Source organism: Melanotaenia boesemani, chromosome 6 (assembly GCF_017639745.1).
Source record: "Melanotaenia boesemani isolate fMelBoe1 chromosome 6, fMelBoe1.pri, whole genome shotgun sequence".
NCBI lineage: Eukaryota > Metazoa > Chordata > Actinopteri > Atheriniformes > Melanotaeniidae > Melanotaenia > Melanotaenia boesemani.
The window spans coordinates 13,401,023-13,419,042 of NC_055687.1; the positions used below are offsets into that span (position 1 = coordinate 13,401,023).

An 18,020-nucleotide genomic window follows, 5' to 3' on the forward strand; every position below is an offset into this window, starting at 1 on the left:
AAAGTTTAGTCTCCCAGAAAGACCAAGAGAAACTCATCCATGCATTCATCTCCAGTAGACTGGATTACTGTAACGGTCTTTTAACAGGACTTCCTAAAAAGAGCATTAAACATCTGCAGCTCATCCAGAACGCTGCTGCTAGAGTTTTAACCAGGACTAAGAGATCTGAACACATCACACCAGTTTTAAAATCTTTACACTGGCTTCCAGTCAGTCACAGAATCGATTTTAAAACCCTTCTGATCATTTACAAATCCCAGAATGGTTTAGGCCCAGAATACATCTGTGATATGTTCAGAGAATATAAACCTAGCAGAGCTCTTAGATCCAAAGACTCTGGTCAACTAGTCCAAACCAGAGTCCAGACTAAACATGGAGAATCAGCATTTAGCTGATATGCTGCAAACAAGTGGAACAAACTGCAGTGGAGATTAAATTTTCAACAAATGTAGACATTTTTTTTCTCATGCGCCTATGCATGAAATCTGCACGTTAATTTTTTTAACTTATCTTGCTTTTAATCATTTTAATGTAATTTATTATTTTATTGTGATCATGTGTTGATGCCTTTTACTATATATATATATGTGTGTGTGTGTGTATTTGTCCCCCTAGCATATGCTTTGGCTACATAAAAAACAGTTTTTAGTTTTTATGAACCCTGATATTTCTCTTCTCACTTGTTGTGTGTCTTAAAATGTGTATGTTTGCAGCTGGTAGTTCAGTTTTAAGCACACTGAATTACCCTTGTCTGACAAGTGCTATAAAATAAAGTTTGACTTGATTTGTATTTGATACTAAAGTATACCCTTAAGAGTATTATTATTTAAAACGTTTTTTTCGTTTAATTCCATTAATTCACTTCATAATTCTAATTCTATTTAATGTAAATGTAAAGGTATTTAAATATGCAATCTTCAATCTGCGGTGTGACGTGCTCAAAAACCACGCATTAAACCGTGAAAAGGGAGGGGGGCGGGGGATTAAAAAAAAAAAAAAGAGGCAAGAGACTTATTTTAATATAGCGTCATGAAGGTTGGGACATCTCTACCACGGGGTTTTTCGGAAAAGTGGAAATGACTTTTTTCACAGCAGGGGTCATACGAGAGTCAATGCCGTGCGGAGCATGGGGGAGGAGGAGAGATGAGGAGAGGACAGGAGGGCGGGTCAAATGGAGAGGAGTGCTGGGAGTGTTTGTGGATGAGTGGTGCGAGTGGAGGCGGCGGCGCACCTGGGGATTTACTAGAACAAGTAACACTACTGTTGCATTTTAAACTCAAGTTTTCCCAACGACGGACATGCATTGAGTTAACTGCAGGAGAGGAAAAAGGACAGAAAATGTACACGAGCGAGCGCAGGCGAATGAGCCTGCACGAGCTGAAGAGGAAGGATCCGGTTTGGGTGTCTGCTGGAAGTTTGTGGCAGGACTCTCTGGCGTTAGAGCTGAGCACCAGCTGCGGCTCGGGTAAACAAATCATTTCCCCACGAAGTCGGACCAGAGCGGTATCCGTGGCTTATATTGTAAACGAAGACGCGTCACTGCCGCAGACTGAGGAGAACTTGTCCCTGAAATGCCTGAAAGAAGCTTGCGCGGACGCGCATGCCGTTTTAAAAACTATTTCGGCAGAGAGAATATCGCTAGGAACCACAGATGTCCTGGATGGTTTCTACAACGCAGGCAAGTGCAGGCATGATAATTACCGGAGGGTATTTTGAATGGCACAAAGGCGCAGTGTTACGCAAACTCACCGAAAATCCTTCCTTTTTCTCCACAGATGTTGCTGTGGTGGCGATGAGTGACACTTTCTGTCCGCCGTCCCTCTTCTACCACCTTGGAGTGAGAGAGAGTTTCAGTATGACTAATAACATCATTCTGTATTGCCACAAACAGGACAGTGACCTACTTGCTTTCAAGGTAACTCAAGTGCAAGAAAAATGAGTACCTTGCATTGTTACAACCAGACATCCTGAAATCTTAAATTGTTAATCAAATCACTAAAGAGATACCTAAATTAGGGAATTACATATATTTTTTTAAGATCATGATCACTTTGATGAAGAGACTGCAGGACATGTTTACCTTGACGTGGAATAATTCATCAAACAGTTTAACTATTACAAATAAAAATACTCTGTCAGCTACAAACTTATCTTAAAGTTCCACCTATGGCTTGAAAGATTTACTGCATTGTTGTCCTTCAGGAGCAGTGTGGGAGTTACACATTTATTCCTTACGTGGTATCGCCTCAGGGCAAAGTGTTTGCCTGTGATGCCAAAATGGTGACGTGCATCAAAGAATTGATGCAGCCTAGTTTTCAGCTGGAGCCGCTTCTCACCCCACTGGTGGACCACCTGGTGCATCTGCTTAACAATGTGCACATTCAGTCCAGGTCAGTCACACACTGCAGGGTCCTGATCACTAGTGTTATCATTTCAAGGTTAAGCATGCATGTGCTCAACCTATTAAAAGCCAGCATTCCTCAAGTGTCGCTTCACCAGGTTGGTTTATTTAAAATTGTGAAATGTTGGAATAGCTTTTCTCCTTTTGTCTCTGCGATGACAGTGAGTATTTCCGGGAGTCAATCAGGCATGAGATTCGTATGGCACGGGAGCGCTTCAGCGGACAAGCCCTGAGTGAGGAGTTGAACCACATCCAGAAACGCTTGGACAGTGTAGATCTGCTCACCCCTGACATAGTCATGAACCTGCTACTGTCCTACAGGGATGTTCAGGTGTGTGTTTATGTGTTCATAAGTCTTAAAATATTTTTTTCAAAGCCCTCGAGTCACTATGAGCAATATTTTTCCTCAGGATTACGATGCCATGATCAAACTTGTTGAGACTCTGAACAACCTACCAATGTGTTTGGTAGCAAGACATCAGAATATCAAGTTTCACTATATATTTGCTCTGAACAGGTAACTTTATATTCCTGCTATTGTTTATTGGTTTGCGTAAGACAATGAAACGGTTGTCATCTTCTCCTCTCTGGTTTCAGTCACATGTTTTTATGCCACTCTCATCCTGTTATTGCTTTGTATTATGCAAAGTATAAAGAGCATTGTCAAAGCTGCATCACTGCTGTTATCACATTTTTCCCCATGTTAGAAGAAATAAACCTGGAGATCGTGCCAAGGCTTTGGAAGCAATTCTCCCAATTGTGGAGTCAGGAGACAAGGTGGCATCAGATGTGTTCTGCTTGTGTGGACGGATATACAAAGACATGTTCATGAGCTCAGGATTTACTGACCACCGCAGCAGAGACCAGGCCTGTTATTGGTACAGCCACTTTGTGTGTTTGTTAATGTTATCACACAGTCTTTTCCACAGTTGTGAAAGTTAGCACATGTCTGAATTTTGCTTTGATCAAGCTTAACAGTATCCTGTTTATGTGATTTCTTTTATGTTGTTTTTCAAGTTCCCAGTCTGGCATAATTAATTTTCTGTATATTATTATTCAGGTATGGAAAAGCCTTTGAGATGGAACCGACTCTTCACTCGGGTATAAACAGTGTGGTCATGCTGATGGCAACTGGACATAAGTTTGAGACTTCTATTGAGCTGCGAAAAATAGGTGCCCTATCATAAAATCCTGATTGTTATAGCATAAATGTTCTAATAATTCAACCTTTTAGGGGTGTAAACCTTGAACTATAGAGATCTATAATATATAGACTCTGAATAGAGTTTTTTTTTTTTTTAAGATAGCACATAAAAATATTAAATATATTTAATAAAGCTTTTTAGAGCTTATTTTGTATTACTGAAACTTTGAAGACCAGCAGATGTTGGAATGTATATGCCAATCAGTCACAATGGTAATGACCAGTCCTGACCCAGCAAGGCATGGATTGCACTAGACCTCTGAAGGTCTGCTCTGATATCTGGCGCTGGGCTATAAGTAGTAGATCCTTTAAGTCTTTTAAGTGTCAAGGTTGGGCCTCTGTTGCTCTGGCTTGTTTTTTCACTACATCCTGCATATGATTGGTTGAATTAAGACCTAGTGAATTTGGAGCACAACTCAACACCTTGAACTGTTGTATTTCTATTCTTCAAACTATTCTTGAGCCATGTTCTCTTTTTTTTCAAGGTTACAGGGTTCATTATTGTGCTGAAAAACACCACCATGCCATCAGGGAATATTATTTCCCCAAATAGCAACAACATTTAGGTTGGTGGTATGCGTCATAATAACATAAATATAAATGGCAGGACCAGTGGCTTCCTAGCAGAACGTTGCCCTAAAGTTTAACACTTGCCTTCTTCCTATAAAACATCCTGGTGCTATTTTTCCTTGCTTTAAAAGAAAACTTGATAGAAAGTTCCAAAGCCATGCCATGCTGAGTTTGCATGTTTTCCTCATGGATGCTTGGAGAGAACCCCAGGCTTTTTTTTTCCCACTTCACCTGTTAGTGGTCATTATGTTATGGCTGATTGATGTATCTTTGCTTGCTATAATGGAGGTGTATTTTATGATCAGTTACATAATCGTGATGATTTCTTTTAAAGCCAGTACTCATGCTTAGTGGATTTATCAATTAGAACCAATATAGTATTTCACCCATGTTTTTGCACATCATAAAATAAACACATTCTACCATTAAATTGTTCCATCTTAGCAACCTGGAAGATCAATTAGCTTGTACAGTTGCAGCTGCTTACACTAGCTAGCTACTTTATGCATGGACCATTTACTTCCCTGCTTATTCTCCTCCAGATCCTTGGCTGTAACACCCCTCCCACTTCCTGAAAAATAGCTAGACCCTGACTCAACCTTAAGTGGCTATTAAGCTATACACAGCAACATCAGCTGCTGATTTCTTGACAAGCTGTTATTCTCTGTGTTATGTTCATGTCCAGATGTGACCTTAAATGCACTTCTTGGTAGAAAGGGTAGTTTGGAGAAGATGAAGGACTACTGGGATGTAGGTTTCTATCTTGGAGCAAACATCCTCGCTAATGAGAACAGAAAAGTCACTGAAGCCTCTGAGAAGCTCTACAGACTCAAAGCCCCAATTTGGTGAGACTTGAACCTTTTCTTGATTAGTGGTAGATTGGATGCCTTAATTAATTCACATGATTAGTGATTTTATGCTTCCCAATCCTGAGGATTAGCGAGTATTTGGAGAAAATACAGATTTTTTTCATGTTTTCTCCATTTGTACTAACCATTTTTGTGTTTTCTGTAGGTTTGTAGCATCCATTATGGAAACGTACATCTTGTACCGTCAATTTGTGAAACTGCCTGAGGTGATATCTCCAAAACATGAAACGGTGAACTTCTGGATGGAGCTTCTTTTGCAGGCCTGCAAACCCACCATCTCCACAGACCACTGCCCAGTAAGATGACATAGATCACCCAACGATAACCATAATGATATAAACACAAGAATTTAACTTTCTCCGGATGTCTCAGAAAGAAACTACAGACTTAAACTTTTAGGCTTTATATGCATATTGTGAAATCATGCCAGTGAATGAGGTTTAGATTTTGAATTTCTGTTTCAGGTGCTCATTCTTGAGCTCAGTAATGTCTTCCAACCAGCTGTTGTTAGTGTGAGTGAAGAGGATGAAAGTCGTACTGTTCAGTTGAGACATGTCACACCTTTAAAGGTATGTAAGACCTTTTCCTCCTCACCCACTGCAGGAGCTGCACTTGTACTGTGTTTTAACCTTTCTGCTAAACAGTATGTATGTATATCAATATATTGCGTAATAAAGGGACTCTCATTTATGGCTTAGTAAATGTTTTAACAGGTCAGTGTGTGGGTGTGTTCTTTTGGAGTAGGTGTGTGTGTGTAAAAATGACTTTCCTCTGCCACAGATGTGCTCCTATGCAAATAAAAACTGGTTTGTTACATGTGATGTACTGCATATTTGCAGTTAAACTAACTTTAACTCAGGTTTTTTTGCTTTATATTTGATTCTGCAGAAAGGCTTAAACAAGTGGACTTTTCCAGCATCTGCAATTCGGTGTGTGAGGTAAAGAAGAGTGCAAACATCTCTCAGCCCTTGGTGTGTTTCAGTCCACAGGAAAGCCAAAAGACCCAAAACATAAGGGTTGTCTGGGAAACATTTGGATTTCTGTTCTGTCAATATAGTTGCAGGCTTCTCTTCTTTGTTAGTTTTGGTTGTTTTGTTGACTCCTCTTCGGTTTACTGATCAGCATTACTGTGTACTTTAACCTTGTCTTGTCTGCCACTGTGGCCTTTTGCAGAAAATGACTAAAACAATTACCTACTGTACACAAAATAGCTTTTGCAGTCTTTTCCTTCCTGTCACCCACTTTTGCTTACTTCAGAAATCACTTTCCATACTTATTTCAACAAACGACCTTTATCTGTCTGTATTTCATTCATTCTCTCAAAAGTGCTTCAAAGTTTGACGAGCGGAGCTGCTTCCTGTATGTCCACTACAACTCGGACGACTTCCAGCTTTACTTCCCCTCTGAGAGCCACTGTAAGGGGTAAGTAACTAACAGACGTGCAGAAAAACAGTGCAGTGTGTGAGGTTAATGAGTTGCTTACTGATCAACTGACTGACTGGATGGATAAAAGTAAACAGACGTTATCAGTTTACAAGTGGAGGAAAATTGTTAGACAGTTTCCAGACTAAGTTCTGTCAATGACCTGAAGAAATGAGTGTGATGAAACTGTATGAGTCACACTTCCTTTTCATGTCCTCCAAAAGAAAAAAATCCCCTTAGGACAGATCTTTTGCCTCCAGAGTAATCTAGCTCCACGGTTAGATTCACTTATTTCAAATACAACATCCTGTCTACTAAGCAAAGTTTAACTTGAACTTTCTTTTTCCTGAAAATCAGAAGTAAAACTGATCATTTTTGCAGTTACAAAGAATATAAGGAAATATTGTTGGAAATGCTTTTTGTGATTTACATCCACTGGTTTAAAAAAAAAAGGCCATATTATAAAATCAGCATTACAATTTTCAGTTTAGATTTTGTTAGTTTCCCGAGCACTGCTTCCTAAACTGTAAGAGCAGGTATAAGAGCACACTGGGTTTGATGGGAAGAGTGGAACAGCTTTTTAAAGACTACTGTATAAAATAGATGGATTCAGCCACTTTTTGTTTTATCACCAGCATTATCTTTGTTTTTATAAATTGGATGTTGCTACCAAGAGCCATGAAAGCTGTGTGTGTTTGTGCAATTGCACCTCATCAGTCCCTTGCAGATAAAGAAAAGTCATGCTGTGCTTTTTAAAGAGAGCAGTATTTACAAAAATGAAAATGTTTGAAAAAATCTTTGAAGAAGGCTTGAAAGAGTAAGAAAACCATAAACTCATTAGAAAATTATTTACTAAAGTAATAAATCACATCAGAAGTTAGATATTTTTCCCAACTCTAGACAAACAAACTTGTTTTTGCAGACATAGAAGCCGCTACCTGCAGGACATTGGAAAAATGCAGATTCAAGCAATTTTTTGCTGGTTTCATTTTTCTGTTTCTGTTTTTTACACATGATCTCTTGTGGAGCATCTCAGGTTACATTTTGCTCTTGGCAACAAAGATTTTATGGAAAAGTCTAAATTATTTTGGGCTCTAGTGGCCTTTATTTGACCAATGCTAGACAGGAAAATGACAACATCCAGCAAAGGACTCCAGGTTGGGATTCAAACCCAGACCAGTTGCTGTTTATCTAACCTTTGTACATGGGGTGGCTGATAACCAGTAGAGCCATACACCACCCCAAACCTGTACCGCTAGCATATCTTTCATTTGTGGCTGATGCTTTCTGTGGTCGTGTTAGGAGATATCTTGACCTACTTGTAGTTATCTGTCAATGTTTTCTCACTAGATTCTGCGAACTGGTGAACTCTCTGCTCCAGCAGGCTGAAGGCCCGACTCAGGACCCAGAACATCTAAATGAGGGAATACTAGAGGTCAGTTACAGACTTTCATTCCTGTGTGCACTAATTTTAGGTCTCCCTTGCCTTTATAAGAAGAAAAAATCCAAATCCCTTAGGAAACAGAGTCCTTCCCAAAACACAGTCAAGCCATTTCCAAATATTTTACCATTGTGATAAATACAGAACTCACATTTTCATGTCAGAAATCTTGCACGTCTGTAATTGCCTGACTGTGAAATTCCTCCTAATTTTTTTTCTTCCAGTCACTGCAGCTGTATTTAAGCTGTCTTTATCTCATCCTGCAGTACATTTATGAGACCAATGAGAATGGCGGCAAGGTGGTTCTTGGGAAAGGGACGTATGGTGTCGTTTATGCTGGAAGAGACCTCAGCAATCAAGTTCGGATTGCTATCAAAGAGATCCCTGAGAAGGACAGCACGTATGAGAAACATTCTTGTTCACTAGGCAGTACTAAATGTCTTTTTCCCTACAGGATTTTTTTTCCTAACATGCCCCTAGTGGGAGGGGATTTGGCAGCAGTCACACTCACCAGCGTGGTCAGATTCCTAGCCCTGTCTAGAAATTCTAGGAAAGATGGAGGGGTGTTTTGACTTGTCTTTGTTTTTTAACTACACAATCTGCAGTTTTGTAATAAAATGAAGAATTTGCTGTAAGTAAATGTGAGAAATAAAAATGTAAATGTTTGCCAGAAAGAAAGAGACACTCTTCTGATGTTGTAATTTATAGACTAGCGTTACTTAAATTAATCAGTAACATATGAGGAAGATAATTTCAGTGACTGGTGAACATAATTTGTTGTTATATTCTCTGTGCCCTATGTATATTAGACATTTAAAAAAAAAAACTCTTCATATGTTGAATATATCAAAAGCAAAAGTAGTTGAAGCTTAATTTTTTTGTCTGCCAGGTACTCCCAGCCACTTCATGAGGAAATAGCTCTTCACAAGAGGCTTAAACACCGGAACATTGTTCAGTATCTGGGCTCCATCAGTCAGGATGGCTTCATCAAAATTTTCATGGAAGAAGTGCCAGGAGGTACCATCCCTACAGTTTAAACTTTTGACACTCTTTCTTGGCAGTAACATCAGGTTCCAGACAGAATTTTGTTGCTTGAGAAAGAAGCCACACCTTGTTTCTTTGGAAATTCCAGGGCATAACAAAGCCCTGCCACTGCTTTCAGCTCCGCATTTCCCTTTTTATTGTGTGGCTTTGTAACAGGATGGTTTCTTTAATAAGCATCAAGAACAAAGTTCTTACGAAAGCTGGACATCCTTGAGAATATTTGAATTTTATTGTGTTTTCAAGGATTGAGAAGTGTTTGAATTTGAGATGCAATGTTTCGATCACTTGAAAGGAATTTGAATGCTTTTGTAATAAATCCCTGTCTGATCTTATAGTTTGATGTTTAGATGAATAACTTGAGTAGAGGCTGATTGTTTTGCCTCCAGTAGCTCAGCCATATCTGTGTTAACAGGTGGTGTAGTCACAGCCAGTGGAGTAGATTTCCCTTTCTGCCATCCCGTGCCATTTTTGCACTTTTTGTTCAGGGAAATAAAGACACTTGCACTACCTCAAGTTCTTGAAGGTTTTAGTTTCAAAGAGCATTCTTTGATTACAATCTTTTTTATTCATTGTGTATTTTCAAGCATTCAAGATTAGCACAAGGCAGAGAATGGATGATGTTAATGATGATTCATTTTAAGGGCAAAACATTTATGTTACCTCAGATTTTTCTGTTTTGGTTTGTGTAACTTTTATTCAAAAAGCTGATGGACTGCCTTCTTCAAAGACTCTGTTTAATTTCACATTTTTAGTTCCTGGAATTAAAGTGATTTGTCAGTAGGTCAAACAGATTAGATGGGTTAATATTGCCAGGTTGCCGTGTGATATGGTGCTGTAAAAGGAAATGTAGCGGTCGCATGAAGCTCCAGGTTGGGGAAAAAATAGTTGTTGGAATGCTGCAGGGCAATGACATCTGCAGCAATGTACGTAATAAATGTCAGTGTGCCATCAAAACAAGTCAAAAGTACAGAGTTTTAAGGTCAGAAACTTGCCAGACTGCCACAGTAATTTGATTACTTTCCAACATCATTAAACATGCTGATAGTGAGGATCGTTCTTCTTTTTTTTTCTTTTTTTTTTTTTTTATAGTTTTGAGGAACTTTTTGTGATCCTTCTGTAGAATTTTATATCACACGTCATTTCGGTTGAGTTTAGTTAATAAGGAAGTGAATTGCCATCTAAGTTTCAGTTTGTGCAATATAACACTACAGCAATGTGCTGGAAAACTCATTTTGAGTATCTTTAAATTTGATTTCGGGTCTTATAATCCTGCGAGTAAGACATGTGTTCAGATGAGTTAATGCACATGTTTATTATGTAACATGAATGATCTTTAAAGCAATGAGTGTTTACAGTTAAACTGTTTTTAACATTCACATTTCTAAAAATTCTTTGAAATGTTTATTTGGAATTATGAGCAATTTTGTTCCTATCTTTATATTGTGGATCATGTCAGGAAAAGTATTAATTGGGGGAATTTTTTTTTTTTTTGTTTAAAAGAAATGAACTGACTTGTAAAATTCTGCATTCTCACTTATTAGGAAGTTTGTCATCACTGCTGCGCTCCAAATGGGGTCCTCTGAAAGACAATGAAGCCACAATCACTTTCTACACCAAACAGATCCTCGAAGGGCTGAAATACCTTCATGATAACCAGATAGTTCACAGAGACATTAAGGTGAGCTGGACCCTCTGACACATTTTCTTTTTGCCTTATCTTCAATATATGCCAGTAGTGTTTGTTTCACCTCTTCTTCAGGGTGACAATGTGCTGATCAACACCTACAGCGGAGTGTTGAAGATCTCTGACTTTGGAACATCTAAGCGGTTAGCTGGGATTAATCCCTGTACTGAGACATTTACTGGTGAGACCCTCACTATGATGACTATTTAGGTTGTTTTTGTTAAGAATTTATTTAACTTCTTAAAAGGTAACTGATCAAACTGTTGCATTTTAGTGATTGTTGCAATAAATTTCCATTAGGAACTCTTCAGTACATGGCTCCAGAGATTATAGACCAAGGACCTCGAGGTTATGGGAAGCCGGCAGATATCTGGTCCCTGGGGTGCACTATCATAGAAATGGCAACAGGCAAAACACCATTTCATGAGCTGGGAAGTCCTCAGGCTGCCATGTTCAAGGTACAAAATGGAAAGTTGTGTTTGTGTAGAGGAATGTTTAGTTTATATGAGGACATTTATTTCAGTCATCACAGTAGACGACTGTACAACTCTTAAAGTAACATGTTTTTTTTCTTCTTCTACATTCAATAACCATAAAAAGTTTTAAAGCTTAAAATATATTAGCTGCATCTGCTGTGCACAGACTGACTGGAACTTTGTGTTTTGAGTCACATCTTTCCATGCATGAGGGATCCTCCTGAGAAGTGTTTCCTCAAAAAGCTTCCACATTGTTGGTCTGCTTTGTCTGCCTGATGTGTTTTTATTTTGATTCAGAGATTTATTTGTACATAAGCTGATACACACAGACTGATGTAATAACAGCTTTAAGTCACATAGACCATCAACTACAAAACCTGGTTATTTCTATATTCAAAGCTACAATATGTTACTTACCCTCTCCTCTCACATTAACAGTAACTCACCTTCTAAATGATTTTGTGTACTACTTTTCCTTCATTTGAGACCTTTTTTTTATTTTACCTGTTAGGTAAACCAGTCCAAACCTGTCAGGTATATAATCTGCTTACATACAAGCACTTGTACAATTGGCCTTGCTCTTTTATTTTTCCAACTTTTTTGTTGGTCATGGTGTCTCTTTTCACGTATGGGTATGATTGCAAAGGTTATCATGGTTATAGATAAATTACATCACAATACAAATGAAAACATGGCCAGAGTTAGACAATTAGAATACTTCTCTTAGTGCCATGAGTTAAGCCGTTGTCATTATGAATTGGATGTTTGCATGAATGCTATTTACAAGTTGAATATTTGTAGTAACACTAATATATCACCAGTCAGTAGCACCAATTGCATGAAAAAATCTATTAAAAATCACTTAATTTTTTTTTAATCCCTTCAAGGTGGGCATGTTTAAGATCCATCCCAAGGTTCCAGAGTGCATGTCTGATGAAGCCAAGGGCTTTATCATGAAATGTTTCGTTCCAAACCCAGATGACAGAGCCACAGCTGCAAAGCTACTGATGGACACCTTCCTCGTGTCTTCCACCAGAAAGAAAGCTAAAGCCCCGCGAGAGTCAAAACCTAAAGATGCAGCAAATTCTGGTGCTCAATGACTTTACAGTTTATGTCTCCCTTCTTTGTATCATCACATTGCCTTTACCACATCTTTCTTTGCCTTGTTCTTTTAGTCTGATGTCTGTACAGATTTCTTGTAAACTTGTCAGTGTGCCTGCTATGACAGCTGTGTCTCACTGGGTTTTACAGCTGACTATCAGCGCAGCTTGTCTGTGCCTATTTCCATCCTTGTGGAGGACACCAGTTTATACTCAAACTCAATTGACCTGTCTTATTCTCTGGACCTGAGAAGTCGCCAGTCTGCAGTGAGGGCAGATGAAATCTCTGAGAACCCACCCACCACCAGCAGCTTTCTATTGTGAGTGAGATTATTGCTCAACAAAAAAAAGTAAAAAGCCACATTGTTTCTGTTTGTCAGTGTTGTGCCACATAAGTGTCAAACCACACAGAGGTTTCACTTTGACAAATGGGTAAAGTTACATCCTGTCCTTGTAAACAATGGGTGCAGTGTTAACTGTACCAAAAGCCAAAGCTGACATAGAAATAACTGCACAGCCCACATTATTTGATAATCTGTTTTCATGCTTGCTTTTCATCTAAATTTGGTGATTTTGATTTGTCTTTGTCGACCCCTGCTGTGCAGAATACCAGATGACTCCACATCAGACATGAGCAGTCCAGCCTCAACAGATGAGAATATGGGTCTTTTTATGCTGCGAAAGGATAGTGAGAGGAGGGCGACACTGCACCGAGTTCTCACTGACTACATCAGTCACGTTGTTTCCAATCTACAGGCTTCTTTGCCTCAGGTGGGTGAGGATAAGATGTGACAGCAGGTCAAAACACGGAACGAAAAGGTGTTAAATTAGTAGTTTCCTGTAAGACCTATTCCCTTTTAAAAACCTGTTGAATGAGAACAGAAATACTGCATTTTAATGTTTCAGTAATTTCTCTTTTCCCCCTTTAAAAGTACGATGAGGGGTCATTGCTCACTACAGAGCACATCATCACACTCGTTACCTGCTTGAGAGACCATATCCACTCTCCAGACAGAAAACAGCTGACCAACAGCCTGCTGGAGCTTCGTTCGGCCCTTTTTGCATCCAGAATACCTCTGAGCAGCCTGCACACTGTGCTCTTTAATTTTCAGGATGCTGTAAGTCACTAATGAGGGAGGAGTTTTCCTGTGATTAAACTTCTGCTTGTGAATCTGTTTCCTTAGATTCTCATTCAACCATTTGTTCTCTATGTAGGTGAATAAGGTGCTGAGACAACAACAGGTGAAACCACACTGGATGTTTGCTCTGGATAACCTACTAAGACATGCTGTACAGGAGGCCATAACTGTCCTTCTACCAGGTAGAGCTGCCATTTACATCATGTATTAGATGAGGATGAAAGATGATTTAGGTGACCTTGGTGTAGCATGGAGGTTGGTGCCAGATGAGCTGGTTTGAGTATATTTCGGAAACTGCTAATGTTCTAGGATTTTCATGCACAATATATTTTGATCCAACAAAGAAAGAGCACACAGTGATCAGCAGTCTTTTGGACAAAAGGTCCATGTTGATAATCGGATTGAGAGCTGATGGACAGAAATGCAAACAATCACTTTACATAACCAAGATAAGCAGAGTAGTATCAATGAGGGCATAACCCGGCAAAACTAACCCGGCTAAAATTGAATAAGTTAGTTTGATGAGCCTCGACTTCTGCTGTGACATTCAAATTTCAGGGTCAGAAGCTGGTGTAAATGGCAGGGAAGCTTGGTTTCTTCGTAAAATGCATTTACAACTTTGGTTGCTTGTGGTGAAATAATGTGCCTGATATTTTTAAGCACACCCTTTAGCCCCTTAGTATCACTGAACATCATCTCACCTAAGCATTAGTTCTGAGCTTGTCCATCTTGTTATGAATCATCTTCTCCAAACTGGGTTTAAGAAGGATATTCTAGGCTAAAGTGGTTTGAACAGCCAAGCAGATTTCAACCAAACAGAGCACCTAAACTATGTCATCATGGCTGTGCTGCTTATAACTCTGCAGCAGCTGTATGCTGCCATCATGACAATATGGATAGAAAAACTCTCAAGAATGTTTTCAGTACAATAAATACTTACAGCAGTTACGAAGGCAATAGTCTTTCAGCCTCATAGTATCAAAGGGCAACTAATAAAGTCGACTTTTAGACTTTTCATTTCCTTTTTTTGTTTGCTTGTTTGTTGGCTGTCCCTCTGATCACCCTACCGCCTCTCACCCGGTCTCTCAGAACTGAAACTCCAGCTGCAGTCCTCATTTGAGATTGAGGACAGCACCCCAGAGGAGCAGCCTGCTGATCCAGACACTCCTGTAGTTCTTGTCCCTGGCCAGCCGGAGGCGCCAGCAGACTCATTTATGAATGGGATTGCACCTACAGTCAGCCCTGAATCTTCAGCTGACATCATCCCTAACAGCAGCTGTTCCCTCAGTGAGAAGCTGAGAGACCTGCAAATAGAAACCAGGAGGTAACCTTTAGTTGTCGTCTTTACGTCACAGTCCTGCAGTGGAAAGAAAAGAAGTTTTTTTTTTTTTCAGCTTTCTAAACTGACATTTTAAATTGGCACTCCTGTTTAGCATTACTCAGAGAATAATGAGTATTTCTCAGTAAGTTGCCTTGTTTTCTGCTGAGTGGTGATGTCTGTGTTGTGTTTCAGACTGCTGAGTCAGCTGAGAGAGAAGGAGCAAGAGTACCAGGAGCTGTTGAAGAACTCTGTCCAGAGAAAACAGGAACAGATAGATGCAATGAGCAAAACAACTGCTGTTGAAGGTAAAGCTGTTTTTACCACAAAAACATGTTGAATCTGGATATTGGCAACTTTTTTTGTATATGTCAGTAAAAGATGTGCAATATTCACATCTGCTTTGATCACAGTATAGGACTATGGTATTAACTGAGGCAAATAAAAAAAGCATCCTTCTCAGATGTCTTAATGAAAGTAATGCTGCATTCAGTGGGAACAGGGATGAAACTAAGAAAAATAAAATAAAAAACTAGTTTGTTTATGGGATTAGATGATTAAAGTCTGAGGAAACAAGACGTATTGGAAACTTAACAGTTCATTAATTTAACAAAAAAGGGGCTTCCACACCTCGGATACCAGAGGCTCATAACATGAGTTGATATTAAGCTAAGCTGTTAGGCACTTGCAGAGGAGATTTGGCAAGTTTTTCAAGGGCACAACCCACATTCTCAACTCTGCTGCCCATACTACAATTGCATTTTCCATACAAGTGGCACCATTTAAAAGGGAAATAAAAAGACTTTCCAATGATATGAGATTTATTGCCAAGAACCATTGTTACCACACAGAAGCACTCAACAAAACACAAATTTTCTTAGGTTTTGTGGGTTTTTTTGTGGGTAGAAAAGAAATTTTTTTTTATTCCCACTATTGTATAAACCTAACGGGTATTTTTTTTATTTTTTATGAGCAGCTACTCGGGTATTGTAGTTTTTAATTAAGCAAATATCAACACAAAGTATGTGATTTCTTACAAAAAAAAACGAACTCAAAACACTTGATGATAATATAAGGTTAAATACCCACTACGTATCTCATAACTTGTTAAACTGGGCTAAACTGATTTGAAATGATTAATACGTACATAATAATGTACAATGTTAACTATACTAGAAAAGCAGGCAATGTTAGTCAGTATAATATGGTTCCACTTTATTATTTTGATTATAAAATAGTTTGATTGAATATAACTGAAGGGATTTGCCAGTATTCTTAGGACCAAGCCATTCTCCAAGAATTGGTAGGAGCTCAGTGTGAACTCTCTCATTAAGCAACACAAGCTGCAGCATGAACAGTATTGCATCAGAGGGCCAGGTGATTGTGTGTGATTGATGATGAAGTGTTTCTTCATACAAGTCAGTCAGTCCCTACCACGCCTCTGTTTCAGGCTTATTTCTGCTTGACTGGTTTTTGTTTGAGGTGTTGGCCGTTTGATCAGCAGCTTCTTTGCTCAAACTTGCTTTGTCACTTTGAGCAATGATTATACAGCCTGGCAGCGGAAACATGACGGATGTTTTCATTAAATGTAACATTAGCATCATTTAATAGTGCATGAATGTAATTTGTGTCAAGGCCAGAAAGAACCTAATGGTTGGATGATTTCTGCATTATAGATGGCAAGTTGGCCTCAAAGAAAAACTCTAACCCAGAGACGAGAGCTTTGGTTCGCTGGCTGAAGTCTGTCCCTGTGGATCAAGACACTATAGATAAGGTTAACTCAGCTAAAGCTCAACCTTGTTTTTTTTTTTTTTTTTCCCCCCCCTGTGGGTGCTTGGAATTAGTCATCTTCCTTCTGTTAACGTATACTTGTGTAATCCTGGTTTGTAGTTGCTCTTTCATGAGTTCACCTTGGACTGCCTCTTCTCCATGGCCTCCAGGGACGACTTGATGTACTGTGGATTAAGGTGAGCTGCCTCTGCACATCACCCTCACACTGTCTGTCCATGCAGAAGCAGGAAGGCATCACCCTGTGGCAGGGGGAAGTCTACATCTTTAGTTTGTGTTGCATCAAAAAGTTCCCATTGCTTTTCATGATTATTTGTTTGTAACATTTTGTTTAAATGACCAAATCTTTCCATGATCTGCCGTTTTAGAGGTGGCATGCTGTGTCGAGTCTGGTCAGCCATTACAGCTCGCAGGAAGACTCAGCTCACGACGCACAGTGAGGACTGTGAGGACACTCATCTTTAGCGAATGCTGATGTTGTGCATGAAAGGGCATTATTATTGACAGGCTGGTCCTGTGTGATTTGGAGGAACAGAAGATCTGATGTAAAACAAGTTTTTGTTACTTTTAACTGTGAATACTTTCTCATTTTTAAAAAATACTGACAACTTGTAGTTTATGCGCCTGTAAAGTAAAATTCAATAATCTGTACTCATAAGTCAAGTCTTACTTAATAAGTCATACAAGCAGTTTTATTTTAAGTTTTTTCTCAGGGCTTTGGCAAGTGGGAATAATTTTGGCTTTAAAAAGTTGCCTAGCAGAGTATTTATTAGTTAAATAAAAAAAAATCTAATGCATTTTAATATGTCTTCCAGTGATGACATTTACTGGTCTTTACAGAAAGTTTTTTATGGATGTTTTAAGATAAATACCTCTGTATTCTAAGAAAAAATGTTTTGTTTTGTTTTTTTTTTTTTACTATACATCATGTCAAAATTCATTTAAATAATAAAGGAAAACATTTTATCCTGGATTGTTTTGTCTGCATGCAGCCATTTTTTTACAACAGGAAGATGTTTTTGAGGGAGTGGCGGATGGAAGAAGTGGTGAGGTAGTGAGCAATCTTTAAATTCCACATGTGCTTCCTCATCTGTTTTCATGATGTTGACATCTCCTTAGAAACAGTGACATGAACTTTGTGTGTTGGTGTGTGTGTGTGGGGAGGGTTTGAGGTACAGTTTGTCTTGGAATATTTTAGCTAAGTATTTTCTGATTAATCATTTTCAAACCCCCAGTTGTTCAACACCCAAGTTATTAAATAAAGTTTTGGATTTTAAACATTGGGCATGAGTGACATTAATAAGAGGAAAATGCAAATATCAGGATGAGTAAAATGAGAAATGAGCCCCTAATATTGTGTAAGAAGTCCTATAGATTTTTTTCGCTAGTGTATCATCTCAGTATTATAAAATACCATATATATGTTAGCACTACTCTCTGTTAGTGGAGATGTAAATTCATTAAGAAGATAAGTTTGGCATTTGTTTTCAAAAACTGAACAGTAAGTGTGTTTAAAAAAAAAATTCTTTTATGGCCGTTAAATCCTGCAATTCTAATCTTTTCT

The 18,020-nt window shown here is 38.7% G+C and overlaps 1 protein-coding gene across 1 annotated transcript; it reads left to right on the forward strand.

Annotated features, from left to right (window-relative positions):
- The first annotated feature begins 1,186 nt into the window (after positions 1 to 1,186).
- si:ch211-1i11.3 (mitogen-activated protein kinase kinase kinase 5) lies at positions 1,187 to 17,422 on the forward strand. The gene is made up of 28 exons (XM_041987461.1): positions 1,187 to 1,678; positions 1,776 to 1,915; positions 2,203 to 2,390; positions 2,564 to 2,732; positions 2,812 to 2,918; positions 3,109 to 3,279; positions 3,462 to 3,574; positions 4,861 to 5,020; positions 5,190 to 5,340; positions 5,509 to 5,613; positions 5,933 to 5,982; positions 6,371 to 6,466; positions 7,817 to 7,901; positions 8,174 to 8,307; positions 8,797 to 8,924; positions 10,493 to 10,629; positions 10,711 to 10,816; positions 10,936 to 11,093; positions 11,999 to 12,200; positions 12,363 to 12,531; positions 12,817 to 12,982; positions 13,144 to 13,329; positions 13,427 to 13,532; positions 14,440 to 14,674; positions 14,864 to 14,976; positions 16,345 to 16,442; positions 16,559 to 16,635; positions 16,825 to 17,422. Exons 1-28 carry the CDS (start codon positions 1,201 to 1,203, stop codon positions 16,919 to 16,921), a joined length of 4,125 nt encoding a protein of 1,374 aa, XP_041843395.1. The 5' UTR covers positions 1,187 to 1,200; the 3' UTR covers positions 16,922 to 17,422.
- The last annotated feature ends 598 nt before the right edge of the window (positions 17,423 to 18,020 follow it).